At 41.1% G+C, this 25,763-nt stretch overlaps 2 protein-coding genes across 3 annotated transcripts; both read left to right on the forward strand.

The window, feature by feature from the left end:
* Positions 1-436: 436 nt before the first annotated feature.
* On the forward strand, positions 437-5,689 carry si:ch211-262h13.5 (uncharacterized protein LOC571127 homolog). Its single transcript, XM_046390840.1, has 7 exons — positions 437-737; positions 1,787-1,897; positions 2,406-2,493; positions 2,727-2,893; positions 3,392-3,499; positions 4,013-4,099; positions 4,839-5,689. The coding sequence occupies exons 1-7, from the start codon at positions 510-512 to the stop codon at positions 5,328-5,330; spliced, it is 1,281 nt and encodes a 426-aa protein (XP_046246796.1). The 5' UTR covers positions 437-509; the 3' UTR covers positions 5,331-5,689.
* Positions 5,690-7,892: 2,203 nt separating this feature from the next.
* Positions 7,893-25,758, forward strand: LOC124060195 (G-protein-signaling modulator 2-like). 2 transcript variants are annotated; one of them, XM_046390837.1, is made up of 15 exons: positions 7,896-8,146; positions 15,089-15,310; positions 15,655-15,790; positions 16,152-16,291; positions 16,605-16,728; positions 17,002-17,117; positions 18,135-18,290; positions 19,527-19,635; positions 19,914-20,073; positions 20,315-20,412; positions 20,848-21,033; positions 21,626-21,788; positions 22,411-22,596; positions 22,684-22,799; positions 24,668-25,758. In XM_046390837.1, the coding sequence occupies exons 2-15, from the start codon at positions 15,090-15,092 to the stop codon at positions 24,830-24,832; spliced, it is 2,076 nt and encodes a 691-aa protein (XP_046246793.1). In that variant the 5' UTR covers positions 7,896-8,146; position 15,089; the 3' UTR covers positions 24,833-25,758. The 2 variants fall into 2 exon arrangements, with proteins under 2 accessions (XP_046246794.1, XP_046246793.1); XM_046390838.1 differs by lacking the exon at positions 22,411-22,596 and having other exon boundaries at positions 7,893-8,146.
* Positions 25,759-25,763: the final 5 nt, after the last annotated feature.

Here is a 25,763-nt window from a genome sequence, read left to right on the forward strand (position 1 = left end):
AGTGGGCCAGTAGTTTTAACAGATTTTTTCCAGTGAAGCACATCAGACTCACAGTGACCCCTCATGGTCAGATGCTCATATTACAGCCTCAAAGTATGACCCACAGTGTAACCGAAGTTATTATGCTGATTTGGACCCTTGCATGAAACTAGTTCTTTAAAATACACTTCATGCATCTTGTGATCTGGATTAAAATGCTCTCTGCACTGGGAATAAAATAAACTGAGATTTTATTTGAGCATTCATTGAATGAATGAATATATATATATGAAATATAAATGATTGTCTTTGACTCTATATGTCTGACAGGAATGAGCAGGTTATACAAGTCACTGGAACAAATGTCAGCCCTTTGACATGAAATAAACTTTGTCCTTGGCATCGTGTCAACATCTGCGTCCTGTTTTGGTTCCAAAAGTCACTGCAGAGAGTGAACGCAAACACAAGAGAACAAACTTCACTTTAAATCTGCTCTGTACTTTAGCTTCCATCTGAACACTGTGGGCACCATGGAGAAATCCATCTGCACATTATTACTGCTATTATCTCTGCTATCAACTCTCACTGTGCGTGTGCAAGGTTTTGCGCTGGCACCCATTGAACTCGCTCCCATCCCCTGTAATGACAAAGCAGTGGAGAAACTGTCTCGTCTGGCTACCACTTACATCAATGAGGATCGCACTGATGGCTATAAGTTTGCCCTCAACCGCATTGCAAACGTCCACCTGCACGCTCAGGTCAGTACAGAGACACATTCCTGTTGGGGAAAGCAGCTGCTGGGGTTGCTGTGCTACTCTGTCAGTGGGTGATTTGTTCATGTTTAACAAGGGAGGTGTAGTGGAAAGCTTATTTTCCCTTCTGCTGCTGCTGAAATATCAAAAGATCCCTGTGATAAAAGGAAGTCACACTTTGATAGACTTAAGCAGATGTGGCCAATCTTCATGTCTGTGGGATCCCATTTGAGAATATCTGTTTTTTGTGTTGTTGTTGTTAGAAATGACTGTGCACAGTCAAACTTCTAATCAGAAATAATTCGCTAACGTGATGACTCTCACTCTGGGGAAATTATAATGAAATTAAACTCTGCTTCTCAAGGACTTATTGTGGTCCCCAGGCTTCAGGAACCACCTACATCAAAGACATGAAAAATAGCAGTAATTACATTACTCTGCAACTAGTAAAGACTGAAAACAACGATAAATATTTGTTGCTCGAGCTTTATTGTGAATGACTGCCACCACTGCATGTCGCTTATAATAAATGTAACACTAAAATACGTACAAAATAAGTACAGACTTTTAGGTCATGAAATGAGAGGCTACGCCTCATGAAAAAGGCCTTTATGTCTGAAGTGACTGTTAATAAAGTCCAGGTCACTTCAGCACAGGACCACTGGGACAAACCTAGCACAACAGGCCATATGAACTTCATGCTGTCAGCGGCTGAAGGCTATAACAGCCGACTGTGGGAGTAGTCAGGCCTTAAGAGGCTCACTGTAACTTCATGACCTGGAAAGGCTGACATGTTTTCAGTGCCACTGCTCCAGTCAATATTGCCCAAAGTGCTATAAGAAATTAAACAGTGCGCTTCCTCAATGGTTCCTTCAAGATGTAACTGAACAGTTTGAAGGCGTTTGACAGAAGGTGTCTCATACATTTTGCTTAAAGCTTCTATTGTTTGCTTGTTCCATGAGCAAAAAAAATCTGGTGCTGTTGGATATACTGAGTGCACAGCACTGTTTACATCTCCTCTCTTTCATTACTTTTGTTTGCATTGTACATGTCAGGGCCCAGCGGGCAATGTGTATTACCTGGACCTGGATGTCCTGGAGACCAAGTGTCACATAGGCAGCCCGAAACCATGGAAACGCTGTGACATCCGACCGTTCATGGAAACAGTAAGACAGACACACACGCATCTGTCCTTGTGCTGTACCCGTGAGGACACTCACAGACATGATGCAGTTCTTACACTGCAGTTTAAGAAAGTCACAATATCTTTATTATTTGAAAACGCTCCTGCACCTTTATTTTAAATTTCAGTATGTGTCATTGCTAGTTGAAGAGATATCTGAGAAAATAATTTATGATTACCACACACACTCAAAATTTGCATACAGGATGTTGCTCATTTGCAGAAGGTTTTTTGCAGTGTAGCCCATAACCCTTAAACTTTAAACCTCACGCTGGCCCAAACCTACTTGGAATTTTAAACCTTAAAACCAAAGTATTGCCTCACAAACAGTCCGGTGAAGAAGGAAGACCAAGGTGTTCTCATTTTCCAAAAATATCTTTACTCTTTGGTCCTCACAAAAAGAGCAGTACAAGAACACACACACATTCAAAGTTATTTGTCTTGTGGCTTTGATTGTTCTTGCTGAGTTTTCTTTGTTTTATTCTTTCCAGCAAATCTCTGGTAACTGTAACACCACTATTCTCCACACACCAGAGGGATACTCCTACCTGTACAGCTACGACTGCACTCTTGTTCCAGGTAACATTAACATATCGTCAGAGTTTGGGTTAGACATTGGCAGTTAGTCATGTATTACTTTTGTATATCGTGTCACAGAATGGCAGCTGAACAAAAAGTGTAAACAGTTTTTTCTTAATACTGCTAATTACAGCTTTTATTCGAAGTCCAAGAAAAGAAATGGGGCTCTCAGTTGTAATTTCAGTGCAAATGTTTAATTCCACATCTCCATTACCCCTGTCTGGTCCCTGTAGACCCCCCAGAGAAGCTCCAGCAGACTTGCCCAGCCTGCCCCCTCCTGCTGCCTGTAGAAAGCCAACAGGCCATGAAAGCTGCTCAGGTCACACTGGCATCCTATAAGAGGCAGTCCAGACTGGGTGCAGACCTCGGAGTGAAGAAGATCACTAGAGCCTCAGCACAGGTGTGACGGGATATATATATATTCATTAGTTCTGACTGGACAAACAAAGCTCCGGGGCTGATTTCATTACACCATAATGTTTGAATGTTATGTTTACTGGGGAAATTACGCTTAAGAAAAACTCTCTGGGTGTGCATGAACAGACGGCACAGTCCACCTTTGAGCTTCTGTGCGCCAGATGAATATTGTTACTGGCCCACAATAACTATAATGATAGAAGAGTATTGGCAAGGTTGCAAAGGATTACTAGAGGCACTTTAGACCTTACTGCGTAGCCAGGCTTTTGTTCGGGGAGCAAATGAGAAGCTGAATGGTTTTGCTAGGGGACAAAAGCTCGGTAAATTGCTCCTCTTTGCGTAATTCATTTTTAACATTTTTTGAACTGCATAACCAAGATGATAACACCTACATTACAGTAACCACCACTCTGTTATCTGAGGGTTTAATTTGTACAATGTGGTACCCCATTTTTTTAATCATATTATTTTTATATTTGAGGTTGTGCCGGTGAAAGCCAGCTTTGTGGAGTACACGGTCCAACAGTGTCCAGAGGGAGTGACAGAAAGAGGCACCTGCCAGCGAATTACGCTCGACTCTGACACAGAGGTACTCAAGAGAGTCAACACATTTGAAATTAAACATTAGAACACTAAAGTGGCGTAATTACTTGCTTTAACACTTGAAAATTCACATAAAACATTATCTGGATATCATTCCAATTTTGATTTGGATACGGAAAAAGTTTCCTTTAAGGACATAAAAGGGATATAATTGAACAACACTGTTTGAAGATGCTCCATTCATTTAAAGAAAAACATGGGTTCTGAGGCTGATAATATGACACTGTTATGACACAATTAAATGATGTTCTAACAACTTAAACATCAGTAAGCAGCATCTTGTTTACTGGAGCCGTTTCTGTAAGTCTTACTTGGTGATCAGTGACAGATTAATTTCTAGTTTTAACACCACTAAAAGGCTGCACTAATTCATTCTTTTATTAAAGGAGCGTGACAGGCTCTCTCCTCCTTTTTTTCCTTTTTTATTTTATCATTTATTATAAATTATTATTTAAGTATCCTAAAATAAATTAACAAATGTCTCGTCTTCTGGCCTCAGACTGCAGGTTTCTGTGCAGGATCTGTGCATGGAGACTTGAATGTCCATCCTGATGTCCAGGTGTCCTGTGAGATGTTCAAAGTACAGGTACAGGAAACTGTCAAGAAATATTTATCATCAAACAGGCTTATTTACAAGTAGATATTCACATACAAGTAATTTGCCATGGTGTTATGGTTTTCATAAGAGTCAAAAATATCTTATGCACCAATAATTAAGATTTATATGACGGAAAATTGACTTAATGACAAATAATTAATCTGTGAACCACATTAGATACAGAAAAATAACAGCAAAGAGATTAAATAATCCTGGCAGGAAAGCACATGTGCACCCACCATGCAAGTGCATTAAAATACAGAAATCAGCAAGTAAGTAAACCGCTAAAAATTCAGCACAATATGAAATAAAATGCCAGCCTCTTCATGCTGTGGGACTGCAGTTGGGAATGTAATAACGTACTGCCTGGTCGAGCTGTGATGAGTGTTTTATACTCAATTTTGTTTCACTTTTTTTTTTTTTTTTTTGCCAAAGCATCCTTTAAAATGCTAATTGAACTTTCTGAATGAACGCCACTGGCCATATAATTATGCTGTCATATCTTGTGTGTTGTGTCTCAAAATGTATGTCGTGCTTGTGTGTGCCTAAACTTATGTGTGATATTTAAAATTGTATGGTTCTGTGCTATAATTATGCTGTCTTGTCACTCCTTTTTTGGAGCTGTGGTGTGTAAAGTAATATCGCATGACTGAGTGTCTTTTCGCAGCCAGCACTGGTGCTCTGGTAAAATATCAGTTTGGAGTGATTACGTCTCTTCTGTCTGCAGAATGTGGACATCCTCAGACCAGTGCAGCCTCAGGGCCTTGACCTCCCCGAGGACCCGGTGCTCCCAACCTACACCCCACCGATCGATGACCCAGGAAACGATCCACAGCCCATTCCTTCTGACCCCACACTGCCCCCTGCTGTTCAGCCGTTTGACCCCACGCCTGTTCGCCCTGTGCCCTTTGACCCCTCAGTTGCGGTAACCTCCACTCACTGCCTCAGCTCATCTTCCAGTGAGTCTGCTGAAGGTCTGGTAAACCGGCAACAGCAACCACCAGTTGCTGGTCCTTTTGATTCATCCTCTGAAGAGATAGGAGGCCCCGTGGCTTTGCGACCACCCTTCAACTTCCGCTATCAGAGGCGTGACCGCAAGAAACGGCAGGCCCTGGTGGAGACGCCGCCCTCTCACAACCCCTTCTTCCTGTCTGATTTCCCCAGTGGGGCCTCTCCTTTCCGCTCTTGTCCTGGTCCTTCTCGATACACCACAGTTTAACTGGTGCTGCTCAGGAGTCCATCTGTTCACATCTAATGAATCCAGTGAGGGGGTAGACTGAACTAAAGTGTTCCACTCCCTGTCACTGGAGGCTTGCATAATTCGTGTTAAGAAGAATGCTGCCTCTTTCCACTGGCCCTGAAATTACCCACCGCCGCGGTAATACTGTTCCCAAAGCAGCCAAAGTTTATGTCAAATGTATTTTAAAAAGTCTTCAAATATTTGAAGAGTTTGAATAAATGTTGGTTTGCATTCCCTGTCATCTACTTGAAGAAGGTATATACTTAAAATAGCAGTCTGACAATACTTCCAGTAACTATTTTGGTGTTATAAAGCAATAAAATTTTGATTTCACAGCTCAGACAAGAAGTTAGTTTCTCAATCAAAAGAAAGTCAATCTGCAACTATTTTTGAAGTAATTCAAAGAGCAAAAATGACAAAAATCTGCAAATTCTACCTTCAAAAATGTGATTTACATGCAGTTTTTATTTTTCCACTTTGGTTATCTTTGAATTTTGCAGTGTAGGTCAGACAAAGAAGGACATTTGTATCATTTTTGACTCTCTGAAGTTATGACAGCCTTTGTCCGCTATTAGGTGAAATTGTACCTCTGAAATATTTAGCTGCAGTGTTTTCTCAAGGTCAGTACACTGAGTTTCCTTGTAACACACTGAGCTTCGTCACGTTGATGAATAAATACATTTTTCTCTGAAGTTGCTTTAGAAAGTTTTAAGGGAGCACAAACAGCAAATTGAGTGAACAGTGAACACGACATGTTACAAATGAACATCTGTCTAGTTTTCGAGAAAATTTCAGAAAATAGGAGTACAAACGTGGTTAAGTGGTCACTGAACATGACCACTTGACTGGAGACAGCTTTACAAAGACGTCCAGTGAAGCAGAGGGAAAAAAAATCAGGATTTATTAGGGCTTTTCACCGCTGTGCCAAATAGCACTGAGGTGAAAGACAAGTGCAAACAGCTCGGGAAAGCTTTAAAAGCATGTTGCTACCAAAAATGGGTCTTTGTCAACACAGAGAGCAGAGCTTTTAGGAAGAGCCAACCAACACAGCGGAAAGAAGCGGTGGTGATGTGATGTGAATTCATGTATATGACTGGAGTGTCACTCAAACTGATCCTCAATAAACACCACTGTTTTTCAAACCCAGCTAGTCAGCAACTTGCCCTCTATAAAATCACTGACCAAACATAGGGGGTGAAATGTGAAATCTTAAAGCAATGACACCCACAGAGACCTATACATCAGCAGCTGAAACACAGCCAAGATAGAACAAAAGCCCACAGGTCAAGATGCAGCAGTCCGTCTTCATTTCAAGGACAGTGGAAACTCCTTTGAGGACAGCAAGGTATACTTTTTTTTTGCAGAGAGGACATGAGGTTTGAAGGATGAGCGGAAAAGGCTAAAAAAAACAATCTTGAAACAAGTGGAAGAGACTGCAACACTACTGGTATGTTGTTTCAAATTCAACCTAGTCAGGTAAAAATCCTGTTTATTATACCCTGTTATTATTTTTAGGGGTGCTGAGATGAAATTTAGGTGCACTAGAGCAAAAATATCCCTATAAATAGTCTAAAATAGCCTATGGCCTTTGGCTATTTTAGACTATTTTGACTAAAATAGTTAACACTTTAGTCCCCTGTCAAATGACCACATTAGACCATAGTAGCTTCACTACAGTTATTAGTAAATGCTTGTCACAGTTTTTATTCTTGTATATCTTGCAGATGCAGCAAACCCAACACTAAGAATTTTTTATGCAGTTGAATTATCTTAGCAAAGGTAAAAGATCTGTGTGGTTGGTAGATGGTGGGATGTGGCATCTCGAGATGTGCTTCACAGGGGTGAATTGATGATGTAAAAAACAAATGTAAATGATAAAAAAGGTACACTGAGACTGAAAAATTATTCTTGACCATGGAGATGTAAGCTGACTAAACCATATCATCATAAGGTCCACTCAGTAGCTGTTGCTGAGCTTTTGATTGTGTCACATTGTATTCCTCAAGAGATGCTGTTCACCAAAAATCAAGAAGTGTATTTCGACAGAACCCTCACAAAATATATTTGTAACTTCACTCTGTTGGATGCTGCTGTGAACTGGACTATTAGCCAGTCTTACATTAGACATAAAGACTTTTATTTTGAAATCTCAATATTTGATGAACGCCCTGTTGCTTTCAAGCATGTCGCGGAAGTTCCCACTCCAAATTTAGATCTTAAAAACACATTTGTAAATATCTTTTATAGCCTAAATATGTTTCTCAGTCTTGATTTTATTTGGATTTCTCAACAGTCATATAATTTAGGAGATATAGTTGTATTTTAGAAATCAAGAAGCACATGGCCACTTTGTGCAACAGGGGGCGGAAGAGACCTTCAAATGTCGCTAACTATCACGTCAGACACAGTGAACATTTGCTGCGTATTACTGTAAAACTTGATTACTTTAATACAGCAGTGAGGGCCTTCAACTTCCCTCCGCCCCCTAAACGTCACATTTGAAGTCTGTTATTTTTAGTTGATCGTTCGCGCTCATGTCGCGGTGTCAACATTTCCGATGGCACTTGAAGGCACCCGCCGTGGAATCCTAATTGGAGGCAGATTTTTCAGCGCGAGGAGTGGCTTCTTCAACTTTTGCTTCCCGAGACAGCGGATTCATCTTCCCCCTAGATGAGCAAGTTAGTGGTTTTGTAAACAAGTGGGTGAAGAGATTAGTTTGGAAGATTTGGAGTCGGCGAAACTGTTTTCCAAAGGTGAAACCATGTTTGTGGTGTGTGCGCGCTCTTCAGTTTGAGGTATGTGAAATAATTAAAGTCACCTGAAAAGCTTTGGTGCCAGTCTTGTTGTCGTTCTCCACTCAGTAAAAGCGACCCTCGGTTACCTTTTGGCGTTGACGTTAGCGAGTTTAGTTGATTTCGAAGCCCTTCTTAAAGTTCCAGCTCGGTTTTTTACGTCGTGTTTAGTTTACCAAAGTGAAACATTTAGCGTCTTATTTATCTGTCGATCAGACAGACGCTGAACGTGTGGTGGCATGTTGACGCTAAACTGACTCATCTCGGGCTTTGTAGTGACTTCCCAAACACTCATCATCACGGGGCTTTGTCTCATTGTGAGACGCAACCCCGAAATAACGAAACAGCTTTTCTTTTAAAAACCCAACAGCTTGATCTAATACTCTAATTGCAAGTTGTACATTTGGCCTCGTTAGCTTCTCTACGCCTTACATTTTCATGTGTGTTTTTATTGGTAATACTCCTTTAAAGCTCGACTTGTTGCGAAATTTCCATTTAAATTAGCGCTTGACCTCTTTTCCCCTGAATGGTTCGTCATCTTTCTTCAAAAAGAAAAGATGGATGTCACTTTAGAGAGCCTCACTTAATTGGAGAGGGGTTGGTTGGGCGTATTCATACTGAAATAGTTATGGTTTGGGATGCCACATTTGGACCTTTTATCATTATGTGAATAAATGTTAGTGGGACTACAGCGCTGTCTCATACTTGGAGTACTTTTAATTTGTAGCTTTTCACATAAGTGACTCTTTTATCGTTGTGTTTTTTTTTGTTTTGTTTTACACACCTGGCACCTGTGTCAGTATCAGTTCTTTCAGTTACTGGGAACAAAAAAAAAGTAAAACTTTCATCAGGATTTGAAACTTTTAATACAAGCCTGACACGGACTCTTGTTCTCTCACTGCTGTGTGGATGCAGGGATGCTTTTTAGGCCCATAGGAGTGATGAATGACAGCTTACTGCTCTCACTTTATTTGCAAAGTGGCCGTGCACACATCACCTATTCAGAGGTCCACACAAGTTACAGTTAAAGTAAAAAAGATGACTTTTGCATTATATATACGTTGATGTATAGAAGAAATCAAAAGTGAAAGGACGTGTTTTTAGTAGTTTCTGTCTTGTTTTTACATGGCCATCCATCTCACTTCCTTTTGTGCTGTTAAACTTCTCCTTCAGTGTTTATTGATTAGTCAGTGATGTATCATTGAATAGAGAGACGGTGAAAATGATCCGTACAAAAGCAACTACAAAGTTAGTTTGTGTTCTTTGTCATATTTGGTGATGTGCCAGTATTTTTTTTTTTTACTTTACAGCTACAACCAATGTTTCAAACAAAACTGGAAAAAAATGTTGTAAAGCACGCAAACCGTCCTAAAAGCGAAGTTACCATCTGACAAATATTACAAAGAGCCACAGTGACTTTGAACTTGGCACGACTGCTGCCAGACACTGTGGTCCCTGCATCAGAAACCGCTGCACCATCGGGCTGATTGTGCGCTATGCTGCCCGGAGTTTACAGCGAAGGATGTGACCAACAACAGAATCATGCAGTCAGCTGGAGTGCTTTGGGTGAAGCACTTCAGCCAGTGAATGAGGTCATAGGATAATAGACTTATACGAACCAACAAGGAGGCAGACAAGTCCAGCAGAGCTCGATGCAGCAGTATGTGCAGGAGATTTGAAAACAAAAAAGCTCAGAGTGGGCATATGATCACCAAAATAGGAGGTGTGAAGAGAGGATAAACCAGTGCTTGGTTTGCTGAATGTCGCGCGTATTTGGCGGAAATGGGTTGAATCCTTCTGCGCTGGTTCAAAAGTGCAGGCTGCTGTGGGTTTCTTTGGCTTCTCTTTGGGTTTTGGACTTTCGGTTGGATAAAAGAAGAGATTTGACACTGGGGCCTCTGGGAAATTATGATGAGCATTTTTCACTTTTTATACACTTTATAGACAGAACAATTAATCAGTAGTTAGTTTTAGCAGTGCAGCCAAGTGTTGTTGAGGTTGAGTCACAATATGCCCTTTTTCAGATGGATACATCCAGTTAAATAGCCACAATTCAAGTTCTTATCCTTGAATTGCGGCTAAATTTGCTGTCTGGATTTATGTGATAAAGCAGCCTCAATGCTCTCTATGTTCTTCTTATAAAGTTGAATATTGCGGAAAAAGAAACATGAGGGGAAAATTGTGCCTTAATCAAAGTTTGGAACTGACTGCTAATGATTATTTCAAGCGTTGATTACTCTGTCCATGGTTTTTCTCTCTTCTTTTTAATCACGTGGTCTATAAAATTCCAGATATTTGTGACCCTCTCAAAGTGACCTGCTAATGAAATAAGATGTTGCCGGTGCAAACACATGACGTTGCATGTCAGTGACTGTTTACTCTTGGTTCCCAGCTCCTGTTTCAAGACAAGATATGGGACAGAGATAGTGACTGAATTGTTGCATTGTTCAGCGGAAAGCATGCATGAAAGTATTCGGCCTTTCCTGAGCACTTTCACACATGGCAGTGTGTTGTCATTTTCCTTGCTGTTTTTACTACAGTCTGCCTTTAGCCTGGCAGTTGACAGAGGTCGATCATGTGGTTTGTTCTCTGGCTGTGTTCACCTTGTCAGGTTTGGTAGGCTGAGTGTCATGTATGGCAGCTTTTCTGTGCACCGTGTACGGGACAGGGAATATTTACTCCATGTCCGGCAAAGGTAGGCCGTACATTCACTGCCTGCTGTTTCAGGCTTCAACAATTTTGTTCAAATTGTAATTGCTTTGTATCTAAAGAAAGCAAATATTTGCCTCATGATATTTAATCTGGATTGGAGCTGAAACAGTTAGTTCATGTAATTGGTTACTCCATCAACAGATGAATTTAATGGAAGCAATTTTGATAATTTTGAATAACCAGAAATACTTTTTAAGCAAAAAATGTCAAAATTCTGTGGTTCCAGCTGCTTCAATGTGTCTCATAGTCTTTTGTGATAATTCATTGTAATGTTCTTATTTCTAAAGGGAATTTCAGACACAGTCACATGGAAATGTTCAAATATCATCGAATATTTTATTATTGTATTCATATTTAATTTTAGTACTGCTCCCCTGTACTTTGTTTTGTAAGCATGTTTACAGATTTGTGTGTCTGTGTAGTTGAGTGAGGATGTTCAAAGTTTTTCCTATGGCAGTAACATGACACCTTATTGGCTAACTGATGAAGGATGATGAGAAGACTATGGGAGGTCTTCGCTAACCGCAATGTAAATATTTCATGGCACGACTGAAACAGTTGTGAGATTATGCACCTGACTGCAGGCTGTGTTGTAGTGTAGGCTTAACATATCTCATTGTAATGTTAGGTATTACGTACAAGCCTCGTCAAGTCAGTGCACCATCGGCACTTTTACCCTGAATGAATTCCTCTCTCTGTATCCATTAACGTTTAACAGACTGCGCTGCAGATCACTGACACAATCTGATAACCAGATACTGGTCTAGTCAGCTCTGTAACGTCTTTTCCAGATAGAAGATAGCAGGAAACTGATGGTCCAGTTTTGTTTTTAAAATATCCGTGCTCACCAACAAGATAAACTGTACAAGAGCAGCTTAGGGTGGCTCTGTGCTCCCAGTTTCTGTTAGCGCAAAAGGCAGTTAGAGAGCATAATTATCTGACTTTTTACTGGCCTAAAACATTTCCATATGCACTAAGGTTGGATTATCCCCAAAATCCACCCTAATTATATAATTATTGAGCTGGCATTTAGTCAGCTGTGGTGGCAGCTTTAATGTCACATAGCTTGTTCCAGTCCTTGTACTCCAACTAATGGTGAGGCAACATATTGTTTTTTCCCCTAGAAGGCACATGGGTCCAGACTTCTTAGTTAATTTAGACAAGTGGATTTCTGTGGATCAGCTACAGCTGAGTTAATCAAGGCTGTGGAGAAGGGAGGCACTGTGATGTTTTGTAAATTTATTTACAAAGTGCATCATTATGTCGTCTCTGTGGCATTTGCTCCAAGGAATCCTTGAGAATCATGGAAATCCAACAATGGATACCCAGTCTCATTAAAATGTGTATTATCATGCAGGTGAATTATTTTTTTAGGGATAGATAGAAGATTTTCTACCCATTCAGCCGGCTGCTGAATGATTATTTCATGGAGTGTTGAGCAAATAGCCTTAGGGTTCAGTGGAGCCACTTAAAGTGGCTATAATTACCACTGAGGTTCGGCTTAATTGAAAGTGACAGACGCCATCAGGTGATTTGGAGATACAGGTTACCAGTGGCTGAGTGATAGAGGAGTACGACAGTTAGCTAGACATGGCAGGCGAGCTGACCACTTTCTCTTCGTTCATTTCTGCTTAGTAACAGCCTGGTGTTAATCTGCATTTGCTTAAACAAAAGGTCTGTCACCCTGGCCCCCTGAACGTTAAGGTCAACCTGAACGCTGAGCGGATTAAGTCCTTTGTTTTGCTGTTGCCACAGGTTAGCAGAGCGCTCTGAGAACCGGCGGCAGCAGCAGACCCAAGGGAGCCGTGTCTTCTTTAATGTTCAATGAAACTGGGACGCTGTGGCTGTGTGCGTTATGTGTATGCACGTGAAGGAAGAGAATGTGAAGGGTGTTGTGCCGAAAGAGCTGCGTTTGCTCCAGAAAGTCACTGAGAAGCTTGAAATGTCCGTCGTGTCAGACTGCCTGGAGTGCATCAGAGTGGGGAGAGGCAGCAGGTATGTGAGCCTGATCATGACACACCGACTCGAGGTAATAAATCGTTCTGTTAGATGTCAGGAAGCGTGTAATCCGGACTTGGAAACAATTTATTTCTGTGTTTTAGTTTCAGCTTTCACAGCATGCCTGTCAAAGGAGCGAACGCAGTTATTTTTTTTTTTTGTTTGTTTTTTCTTAGCTCTAACTCAATAAAGCAATACAAGCTTGTGAAGTCTGTGCATTAACTTCCATTTTTGAAAGGACCCTGCTGTCTGATGGACATGAAACACCGTCCACCAAGGTGCGCTTAGGCAGAACTGGTGAATGGAGACGAGGAAGCTTCTTAGTTTAGAAGGTCGTAAGTTAAGGCGGCACAACATGCTGGGAGTGACAGACCTTGACCCTAATCTTAACCATCCGTTTCCTAAGGCAGGGGTAGAGTTTGTTGGGCGGTGAGGAGACAGAGGGGGAGTAAGGGCTATCTGGGAGCCCTAATAGTGTGTCTGCAAGGGGGGGCTCAAAAGTCAGCTTAGAAAGGGGTACTTATGCAACCTTTTGAGAAGTACATACCTCATACTTACTTGTTCTGATTGGTGACAGAATTATAAACAGAAATCAGGCCTCAAATCTCGAGTGTCATTACTCGAACCAAAATTAATGCTAGCAGATGGCAAAATTTGTCTTCATGTGATCTGCACTAAAAGTCACGACGCAGTTCTAATTCAACAGCCAAGTTAGCATTTTAAATTTTTGCATATTTAGAAGAAAAACAGACTTCAGAAGAATTCAGTTAATAAACAAGGATGAGTCAGCTGGAGTCGGGATGCCTTATACTTATCACAGTGATAATGAAAAACTTTATATTATCAGCTAAACCAAAGTGCTTTCGCTGACTTTGCAGGCACCGCATACAAACACCCTGATACAGTGGGTGGTGGTGTGCACCTTTAAAGTCACTTTGCCATCCATCAATAAGGAAGAAGAAAATACAGATTCAGAGGAACTACACCTTAGCCTTTCTTACTCACAGGTGCGCATAAAGTACAGATAATTAACTTTTTAAGATATAAAAAATGCGAAATTATCTGGTATCTTATCGGCAGGTAGCTATCAGTATCGGCTGAATAAAATCCGTATCGCGCATCTATAGAAGAATACATTCAGCTTTTGAAATGTCATTAGTTCACCACAGTACAAATGAATGAAATGGTGGACGTCCTTCTTCCTGAGCACCCATACATAACTGGATTTGTTTTGCAACTTTGTGATATAATCCCATGGACTCACCCAGGTTTCTTTTTGTTTTGTCATCACCGACCAGGTTTGAAGCGGACGAAAAGAAATGGTCTTATTTGGGTGGAAGGGTGTGGAGCTTATAAAATTGAAAACCACAGACACATCTGAGTGTACTTTGTGTTCATGGTAAAATGTCAGGCACATATTTTCATTCCAGGATAATTTTGGAGTTTTTAGACTCACAACAGACAGGAAGTGCTCTGTCCTATTTTGGATTTATAGGACTTGTCTCTGGCTTCACGTGGTCTGGACTTTTCTGTGGACTACGTTTGCTGTTACTGGATCAGTATGTGAATGCAGCTGTCAGGTTGTTTGGTTAATGCAACGCACAAAAGAGAACTCTTGGTGGTACATTTGTTTTTTTCTCAGATTTTGTTTTTTTTTTTTTTTGGTTGAAATTACTGTCTCCACATTGAGTCATGAAATTTTTGGGATAAATATATGGTAGGTTGTTTAAGAATATAAATGGAGTTTTGATAATTGTGTTCTCTGTTAAGTAATTTATCATTAACTGATTCCAGCCTCTCAAACTTAGTTTTCTTTCAGGTTTGTTATTCAAATAAAACACAACATGCAGTTTTGGACTCTCAGAAGTTTCAGTGGGCAGTTATCTACTATTTTTGACATTTTAAAAAACTCAACACTTATTCAGTTAAACAATGAAATAATTGCAAGAATACTGAATGTAACAAATGATTGTATTTAAGCTGTTTTACCTCATACAGTAAGCCCTTCTCTGTGCTAATGTAAAGCAGGGGTTTCATTTAGCTCCTCTGATCCTTTGCTTTGCCTCACTTCATTTATTGTTTTGCTGTGTTCCTCCTAGGATATAGCAGAGTTGTTTTTGCATTTCAATATTTCAGGCTTTGTTAAACAAATCCGGACTAAGGAATCCTCATGGTATAGAATTTCAGCGCTATCCTGATTTCACCCATAGAGTTCACTTTCACTTCTCCCTGCAGGATGGAGTCATCTTGTCTGGACCTGGCTCTGGAAGGCGAGCGGCTCTGTAAGACTGGTGACTATCGTGCCGGCGTGTCCTTCTTTGAGTCTGCCATCCAGGTTGGAACAGAGGATCTCCAAATCCTTAGCGCCATCTACAGCCAGCTGGGCAATGCCTACTTTCACCTGCAAGAGTATAACAAAGCCTTGGAGTACCACCGGCATGACCTCACACTGACCAGGTAAACTATTTCACAATGCGGTTTATTGTAAAACCACATGCTGGGTTTCCTGCTGGTGGGATTCTTGACCTGGGTTAGATCGTGTACTGCAGATTTCTGCAGGTCCAATGGAAATAATTTAACATAAAACTCCCTAACAATATATTCTGACCAAATGTTAAAACTTTTTTAATCACAATCCCCCTTCCCAAGATTAAATTGCCAGACTTGAATCCACTGTATTGCTGCTTGCAGCAGTAAATTACTTTCTTGCCTCTTGTGTTTTTGCAGTAATACACTTCAGTAATCCACTAATATTACTGTCTAATTATTTCCTAATGCTTTTTTCTACTTTGAAATCCCAGAACAATTGGAGATGAGCTTGGTGAGGCAAAAGCCAGTGGCAACCTTGGGAACACATTAAAGCTTCTGGGACGGTATGATGAAGCAGTGGTTTGTTGCCAACGACATTTGGATATCACAAGAGCCATTTATGATAAGGTGGGTCATATTTTAGTTATTTTACAGGCGTATTTAAACATTCCTTCAATGCTTTCATTTCAACAAACTGATGCTTTTGCATTGTTCTGTAAATAAGAAGTTCAGTCAATGACTAACAGACTCATTCCATTAGAATAAATGGATCCAAATTTGTTTTCAATCATACCACATGAGATGCTCTGCAACCACAGCCTGGGTTTGGTATGCACGATGACTGTGAAGCGTTGGCGCACCAACATCTAGAATAGTTTGTCAGCACGCATGCAACCAAGCAAGTCTGGTGTCAGTGTATTTTAAGTATATAATTACAGCACTGGTCACTCGGGTTTTCATCAGTGAAAATCTGCTGTGCTTGCTGTAGGTTGGGCAGGCTCGAGCGCTGTATAATTTCGGGAACGTTTACCACGCCAAAGGCAAGAGCATCTGCTGGACTGGAGCAGAGCCAGGAGAGTTCTCAGAGGAGGCCAGGATAGCCCTGAGGAAAGCTGCACAGTACTATGAGTGAGTCTGTACCATTGTTTACTTCAGAACACTGACTCTTGATTTGCTTTTATTTTGAAAGACTTGAGGACTGGTACAAGTGACACCAATAGAAGAGTGACAGGTTTGATTGCTACAATACATTTTTGTTCTTCTTTGTCATCTTACATGGGGCTACAAGACACTGCCATACATACAACATACATCTACTAAAAAAAGCATGTACAAAAACAAAAATGCAAAAAAAAATTAAGTATTTATATGCCAATGTGTATGTGCTTCATAATATGTAAATGTGTTTCTTTGGTTTCCTTTTTTTTTTTTTTTTTTAAAGAGCAAACCTGTGCATGGTGAAGGAGTTGGGCGATAAGGCAGCCCAGGGTCGTACCTACGGTAACCTTGGAAACACGTACTATCTGCTGGGCGAATTTGAAAATGCAGTAGCTGCACATGAAAACGTAGGTGGCAAACTTGTGGTCAAAAATACCCCTTTGGTGTCTGTCTTTAATAGACAAGTAATAGTAACAGTTGATACTGAGCAATTGTGTTGAGAAGATGTGTACTTAGTTTTTTACTTTACACTTAATATACATTACACACATAAAATCTCATTTGGTCCCGCCCTCTGATTGTGAAGGCTGCGTGTCTGTGTTGATTACCTCAAAATATTTCCTGTTAATCCTGACCTTAATGGCAGCAATGTGCACCCTACTGTTTGTCCTGTTTGGCAGCGGCTGCTCATCGCTAAAGAGTTTGGGGATAAGTCAGCTGAGAGGCGGGCACACTGTAACCTTGGCAATGCTCACATATTCCTCGGCCAGTTTGAAGTGGCAGCTGGTCATTATAAGTAAGTAAACAAGTAAGGCTTGAGGCCTTTCTCGTGTCGTAGTCATTGTACTGGAACACAAATCTAGCTTGCTGATATTACTTTCAGTTAATCGCATTTGCAGTTTTAATGTTGATCTTTTTCTCTGCCTCCTCTTTATACGACAAAGGCTTAAGGGAGACAAGTGAGAAGATAGATGTAATTTGATTTACAAATACACAATGATAAATGACCAGATGAGGAAAAATCTCATTACATTTAAGGACAGCACTGTCGGTTTCCTTTGTGTCCCTACCCAAACACGATATCAACAAGCAGAACGTGTTTCTAGTAATGGTCACTAAAAATTGATTGTCTTAGTGTTTTCACCGTGTGGAAAGTTATTTCTGCACCACTGTTGTTTTGGTAATGTACCTTTTTTAAGAATATCCCCGCTGTGGCACTAATAAAGGTTTATCTTGTATTTACCACACGTCATCTCATATTGTTATCTGGCTTTCTGGCTGTCTGTTTTATATTTTCTGTTTACTTTAACGGCCATGTGTGAATGAGGAAATGGATTAAATGCAGCCATATAGCACACTGTAGTGTACCTGGAAGTGCTTATTAATGTATTTGTCAATGACTGTAACTCCTGGGGGCATTCACAAGTTGAGACTTGTGTGTAAACAGAAATTGAATGTTGGTGAAACACAATTGTAATGATGTAAAGTATGTCCTCAAAGTAAAAGCTATTATTGCCAATGACAACTGTTCATTAATAAAACTGTTTGTTTCCTGCTTATTAGTAATATATGGGGGAAAGTTCTGAATATGATAGTTATTTATAAGGAAAACATACATGTAGTTGTTCAGTCACAGTAACTAATACAATTTGAAGGTTTTAATGCCTTACCCCAGTGTCTCTGTTTCTTCACAAAGAAGTCCTTGGAAAATGGCTACAAAGAAAGAACAGAAAGAAGCAAGATAACTGTCATTCTGCTGCTCCCACCCTCGACATTCTTTGACCTTCTTCCTCCTCCTCTCTTTCGCCCTCAGGAGGACTCTGCAGCTGGCCAGGCTTTTGAAGGACAAAGCAGTGGAGGCTCAGGCCTGTTACAGTCTGGGCAACACCTACACACTACTTCGGGACTATGAGAGGGCCATTGATTACCACCTCAAACATCTGGTCATTGCTCAGGACCTGAACGACAGGTATCGGCCATAAAAGCCAGTTGTTGTCAGATTTCCACCAAACTGTCTTTGAAGTACAATTTTAAAGTGGGTGGTCCCTGAAATAATTACATGCAATTACACATTAACACCCAGGCAGCTACATTAAACTGCAAAAATACTGAAAAGCACAAAGGGAACAGCATTTTGGGGGATTTTCTTGCAGGATTTCATGTCATTAACACATAATAACAGGTATGAGAAGCCACCATGAAGACTAACAGAAGGAGAGATTGAGCATATTTCACATTTGGTCAGGTACTGAATTGGTGACAGTAATTTTGGTTTCCCACTTACAAACTGTGCTGATTGTACACATCTTCTGTGCTGCCTGATTGAACGAGTGTATGAAGCTTCCACATTTTACAGTTTGTAGCTTCTTTGCTGAAAGATCCATATTTGAAACATTACAGTCCTCCAAAAGGTCATTGGTTTTGCTGATACTGAGCATCAGGTGACTGCACCATGTGACGAAGCTCTCGAGCAATCATACTGCATTTGTCTGGACAGATGACATGGGTGTAGACTGAAACTGGACTGGTGCTTGGATAGGCATAAAACTGCAAGGCTGTAATTTTTCTTTTTTTCCTGAAAAAACAGATTTTCTGTTAATAGATTTTATGCAAAATATCAACTCAATTCATGTAACATGATTCTCTTTTATAGATTGAAGTTAGCCTCGCTTCAGTCAACTATGACATGCTGTTCAAATAATGTAAAAAACTGAAGTCAGTGTATATAAGTTTCTCCTCTGTTAACAAGCAGTGCTGTAATTCCAAATGTGGGAGTACCTCTCTATTTTTATAGTCTTAGGAAAAGGAACCAAGATTTCTGGTAGTATAAACATTCACAGCCACATTCTCATTTAAGTCACATAAAAAGTATAAAATGGGACGAAGTAGGAGGGACAGAGAGAGTTCAGAAATTCTGTGATTATTGCTTTTGAAAATATCAATTTACAAATATTCTTCCTGTAAGTAGAACCTATAAAATACTGCTTTTGTACACACCGTGTGAAGTGTGAGTGAGGTTGATTTTGATGAATTCTGTATGGTTGACAAGAAGCTGTTGTTGTGAATTGAGTTCATGTTAAGGACAGTTTTTTTTGTGTGTGTGTGTGTGTGTGAGACTATACTATGCGATAGTTTGATGAATACCTTTACCACTCTTGCATAATCCAAAGTCGCTCAGCCTGTTTCTGACTGTGTCCCACTGCAGAGTCGGTGAAGGAAGAGCATACTGGAGTCTAGGAAATGCCCAGACCGCCCTGGGGAATCATCAGCAAGCCATGTACTTTGCTGAGAAACATCTGGAAATTGCCAAAGAGGTGACTGTTTATGTTCACCTCCTGCCTCAGAGCCAATCAGTAGCTGCCATCAGGCCACATCCCCCTCTACTGGTTGTTTGGGGAACAGCAGGAAATAATAGCCTCTTTGTGTAGAGCAGTTTTATTTACACATACATATGTTAATGATTTTTATGGACACTCAAACTACAGATTGTAAAAATGCAACTCACTCAGCAGTAGTATGTTTTGTCATTGTCTTAGAGATGTTTCTCAGAATAAATTTGTTGACATTAAGTGTGATGTTGTCGCTGTTGCAGACCGGAGACAAAAGCAGTGAGGTGACAGCCAGGATGAACTTGTCAGACCTACGGCTGGTCATAGGCCTGAAGTCCAACTCCAATATACACCCGCATATCTTCCGCAACACCAACAGCTCTGTTCTGGCAACAAGCTTCCAGGGTTACCCCAACCTCTCGGGTAAATTTCCACCCTCACAATAGCCTGACACTTTAAGGACAGTTTGACAAATCTGTTTTTGAACAGGTTGTAATGAGTCATTACACTTGTAGAAAAGGTGTGAAAGATGAAACACATTCAGTATGTTTGTTAGACTTCACTGATACACACAGTGGGTTACACAGAATTTAAATAACTTTTGTCCTGTAGTTGAATATTAAAACATGTGACCACACTGTTGAATTTTATGTTTTTGTTTCAGGGGTCAAGTCTCCATCACGGAGAACAGACAGCGCAGATAACCTGGACCTGAGTTCGCATCCTGACAAAAATCAAATTGGACATCCTTCAGCACATTCAGTATGTACAGAAACATTTATGATGTGAAGTTTGCAGTGTTTCAACTTTTCTTTTTTCACTCTTTAATTTATTGCAACCTGGTGGAAGCTGCTCACTGATTTCAAAACCTGTCTAACAAATTAAATGCTAAACTCATTCAAAGTGATGCATATTAATCTGTGGGTGTGGTTTTCCTTAATTTGGTGCATAGCAACTGTGTATTTTGATAATGTAACACTTAATTAAATCAGCCATGGTTGACAGCATCAGTAACACGTAGAGCAAAATAAGCAGATGCTTTTATAGACATTTATAACTAAGCATGTTTGTCATGTAAAATTGTGATAAATTTCCATTTACCCCAAGATACTGTTCACCCAGTCCCTATTGTTAACATAGGTGAAACATTAGTCAGCAACTGTTCAAATAAAATTTGTATGCACTTTGAACGTGCAGGACTGGGAGGAGGACGTTTTCCCTGGATCTTCAAAAAACAGCACAATCAAGGCGTCTGCTAAGCTCTTTCTCTTCCACCGGCTGAAAAGCAAGAAGCAGAAGAACAACAAATCATCTCCTAAAAACCAGCATGAAACCCACACTGAGGACTCGGCTCCTCAACTGGATACGCCAGTGTCTGCTAAGGTATTTCTAAAAGCAACAGTTTGTCCAGCCCACTCATAACATCCCTGGAAACCGCATGAGGCTTTTGAACAATGATGATTCACCCTCAAGAAAAAAAAAATGTTAAAGTGAAACATGCATCACTCCCAAAGATGTTTTTCACATGGAGTATTAAGACTGGAGGAGGAAATGTGTTGGTGTGGCAATGTGGGATCATAATTTCTGACTCATGTGTTTCAAAACAATGTCTCCAGACTCCAGTGTGTGTGTGCGTGTGTGTGTGTGTGTGGGGAGAAAAGGTCAAGTTAAGTCAAAAAAACCTCCCAAAGGTCTCACAGCAAAGATGTACAGCACTCCTATTTATGTGGTCTGCTATTGTCAGAAAATGGTGGGAAAATGCCCATCGCAATTTCCCAGACTGTTCACCAGTGTAGTTTTCATACATTCGTTTTCTGCTAGCTGACTAATTATTTCGACCTCAACAATTTTCTTCTATGTATTTTGATATTTTCCTTCTACTGAAAGTCCGTGACCTGGCCTGATTATATTGATTATGTAAAGAACTTTTCCAAAGTTATTAAGTGAATTTGTTTATTTTCTTTTAACATTGTAGCCAGGATCGCAGGACACTATTGGGGAGGACGGCTTTTTCGACCTCCTCTCTCGTTTCCAGGGCACCAGACTGGACGACCAAAGGTGCTCCCTACTGGATGGCCCGAGCCATCTCCCTGCCCAATCCTCTCCCTCCTCCACCCCACCTGTAGCCGAAAGGAAATGTGAGTCAGCCCCTTGTGCCCTCATCTGTGTTCACACCATATATAATCGTACCATTCAGAGAGGAGTGGAAAAATAACAAGTCATGGAAAAGAAACTGCATGTAAAAGAAGTTTGTATTTGTTGAAGGTCTCTCCTCATTCTGCTACGTGGTGTGAACGCAGCATGTCCACAATTGTGTCCTTTTAATGTGGTGTGATTAATTGTTTGTGTCAGAGAACATTTAAAGTGATACACCATCCAGCATCAAACAGTCACCTCTTCCTCATCCTGAAAAGCACTTACTGTTGTGCTCCTTTGTGTAATGATGGGGAATCCAAGCTCATCACAGCCTTTGTGCTCCATGAGGGATGAGATTACAAGTATTTTACAGCCAGTTTTCAAGTCTGTGGGGAGTGTTTGATGCTCAAAATATATTTTGGGTGGAGTGTTGCTTTAACTTTCAGATAATAGCTGTAACCCTGGGACCTCTTATTCTTCTCAAACTCCTCGTGGCTCTTTTCTCTGGGTTTACCTCCTACAAAATCAGAATGAAATGTTGGGTAGAGAAGTAAAAGGCACAATTCACTGTCATCCTCCATTTGTTACAAATCACCCACAGATAATAACTATGTCTGGTTCTAGCTATTTTGGAGTGCGAAACACCATTGCAGGATCCTGGTCATTTCCTGGAGCTGCTGGCCAGCTCCCAGGCCCGTCGTCTGGACGACCAACGAGTCAGTCTGAGCCATTTTCCTGGCTTACGGCTCAGCACCTCCAGCCCGCCGCATACACACTCCACCTCCAGCACAGATCAAGTCCACCCACAAGGTAATGAAACAAGAAGCACTGCCAGTTTTTGTGATCTCCCATGAAATCTCTTCTCATGTTGTGACTAATACTAGTTCCTCCTTCCAGCCCCAGACTCCAGTGCAGATACTCCTCACACACCCTCCCTCTACAGTCGTCTCGAGGCAAGCGCTGAGCACCCGGAGGGGGATGATGTCTTCTTCGACATGCTGGTTAAGTGCCAGGTGAGAACAGGAAATCCAATATACTGTTTGCTGTAACATGTACTGTCTTCCACAGCACAGATATGGATTCCATTAACACTTTATTGCACTTGTCTGTAATTTTGGAGCACCTCCCTGCGGCATCCTGTGGGAGGTGCTCCAGGAGCATGGGGTCTGGGGTCTGGGGCCCTTTGCTAAGGGCTGTGCAGTCTCTGTACTCCCGGAGCAGGAGTCTGGTCCGCATTGCCGGCAGAAAGTCAGACCTGTTCCCAGTGCATGTTGGCCTCCGGCACGGCTACCCTTTGTCTCTGGTCCTGTTCATTGTTTTTATGAACAGGATTTCTAGGCGCAGCCAGAGGCTGGAGGGTGTCTGGTTTGGGAACCACAGGATTTCATCTCTGCTTTTTTGCGGATGATGTTGTCCTGTTGGCTTCTCGAGCCAGGACCTTCAGCATGCGCTGGGGAGGTTTGCATCCGAGTGCGAAGCAACTGGGATGAGAATCAGCACCTCCAAATCCGAGGCCATGGTTCTCGACAGGAAAAAAGTGGTCTGCTCCCTCCAGGTTGGAGGCAAGTTCCTGTCTCAAGTGGAGGAGTTTAAGTATCTCGGGGTCTTGTTCATGAGTGAGGGAAGATGGGAGCGTGAGATTGTCAGACGGATCGGTGCAGCCACAGCAGTAATACGGTTGTTGTATTGGTCCATCGTGGTAAAGAGGGAGCTGAGCCGTGAGGTGAAGGTCTCAATTTACCAGTCAATCTACGTTCCTACCCTGACTTATGGTTATGAACTATGGATCATGACCGAAAGAACGAGATCTCGGATACAAGCGGTTGAAATGAGCTTCCTCCACGCTCCCTTAGGGATAGGGTGAGGAGCTCGGAGTAGAGCCACTGCTCCTCCACATCGTCAGTTGAGGTGGCTCGGCCATGTGTTTCGTATGTCCTCTGGACACCTTCCTGGGGGGGTGTTACGGGCATGTCCCACCAGGAGGAGGCCCAGAGAAAGACCTAGGACACGCTGGAGGGACTATGTCACTCGGCTGGCCTGGAACAACTTTTGGACAGATTTGGTATTTTTAAGTTAATGTCATCTGCCGTGGACTGACTGAAAGTCTCTCCATATTACACTAGCAATTATTTGGATTTTTTTTATTTCAAGTGCACCAGTTGAACAAATATATATTTTCTGTATAATTACTACAACTTTAACTTTAACTGTAATTATTTTTCTGATTACAGTAGGAAAATGTAGACAAGGTTCTTGCAGGGTTCAGTTCAACTTGTTAGTGAATTTAAGAGGCAATGGAAGTAACTAATCATGGTGAACTATTATTTATGACCCAGACATAGTTAATAGTTTTAAACATGTTTTTCCTTCAGTGTTTTGGCCCAGCCCTGAGTGGTTGCAAGCAGATCGCTGAAAATAGCAACTTTAAGACGCCCAATGTGTCACTGGTATTTTATGCCAGAGCAGCTGGACAATTTCAGAATAGTCTGTGCAGAATGGTGTGTAAAGTCTGGCTCAGTGTAATACATGACTTGCTGTAGTATCACCCCAACTGCTAATCCCTGACTGCAGGAACTCAGCAGGCTTAATGCTGCTCACGTGCTGAGGTTTGATCAAGAAGATTCTGTTTCAACTTGATTCGTAGATTTTCTGGTTAATAAATTAATTTTGATTCAGTATTCATGTCTTGCTGTAATTTAGCCTGAAGGTTTATTCTAACAAACACTGAATTGATCACACCTAAACAAGAATTATTTCCTTCTACATACCTCAAATACTCACAAAACATCTAGCAGGATTTCATCAGAGCTCTGCTTCAACTGGCTGCTTGTGCTTAACTCTTTGACTAATATAACTGTACTGGCTCTTCTCATTGTTTCAGGGCTCCCGGCTTAATGACCAGAGGTGTGCTGCTCCACCTTCAGCAAATAAAGGCTCTACTGTTCCAGATGACGATTTTTTCAGTCTCATTCTGCGGTCTCAGTCCAACAGAATGGAGGAGCAGCGAGTCTTACTGCCTGGTGTCACACAGTCAAAACCAGACTGACTCCATGAGTGAGTTTTCTTATTGTCTCAGGATAACAGATGAAGTAACCTAAGTACCATTTTTTTCTTCATGAAGAATTCTTTTTTTGCAACCCACAATACCTTGATTCCTGCCTTTCTGGATTGACAATTGGGATTGTCAACTGACACAATAGGGAATCAGTGTCTCAAACTCTACAAAGCTTATCATTGGGACAGTAAAATCATGGGAAATGAAGGTTTTCAAGACCTGTGGACTTGTTTTTAAATAGCTGAAAGCGTTTCCGGCGTCGCAACCATTTTTTTTCTTATGGCGCCCCCTGCTGCCTGTTTTAATCAGAGATCTCTGCACCAGCGACGTCCGCCTACTCTGAGGAGGCTTGCATCAAGCCACTCGAACAAACTGTGGGTTGTGGTGATATGTGTTTGGGCTAAAAGGAACATCAGCCAAACCAAAAGGATTTCTGCTTTGAGGTGATTCACAAAGAGGCAATTCTGTGAACCTGCTTCTGAGGTTCTGCAAATAACAAACTGGAACATTGCACAAGCTGTTCTGTCCATTTGCAGTTACGGTTGTGTAAGAGTGGCATGTCTTGTTTTGAATTCATCTGCAGACCTCTCCAACAATAACTCAGAGGGGCACTTGACAAATCTTCTTTGGGGAAATAAAGACCCACATCCACCTTTACTGCTGAACTTGTGACTGGTGGAGCCATTTATAAAACCTGCTTCCCGATATTACATCTGAACACAAAGACTGTAAGGACAGTTTTACATTGTTAAAGGTTGTAAGGGTGGAGTTGTCGCCATGAACTGAATAGGTATTTTTCTTTGTTATAACAAAATTTTATAAGGGATTAATTTAGTGTGAGAAAAAGACAAATGTTGTTTTAGCTTTTATATGCATAACTTCTCCTGACAACGGAGAAATAAAATCTCTTGAATTCACATCT

The sequence above is a fragment of the Scatophagus argus genome, chromosome 6, assembly GCF_020382885.2.
Source record: "Scatophagus argus isolate fScaArg1 chromosome 6, fScaArg1.pri, whole genome shotgun sequence".
Taxonomy (NCBI): Eukaryota; Metazoa; Chordata; class Actinopteri; family Scatophagidae; genus Scatophagus; species Scatophagus argus.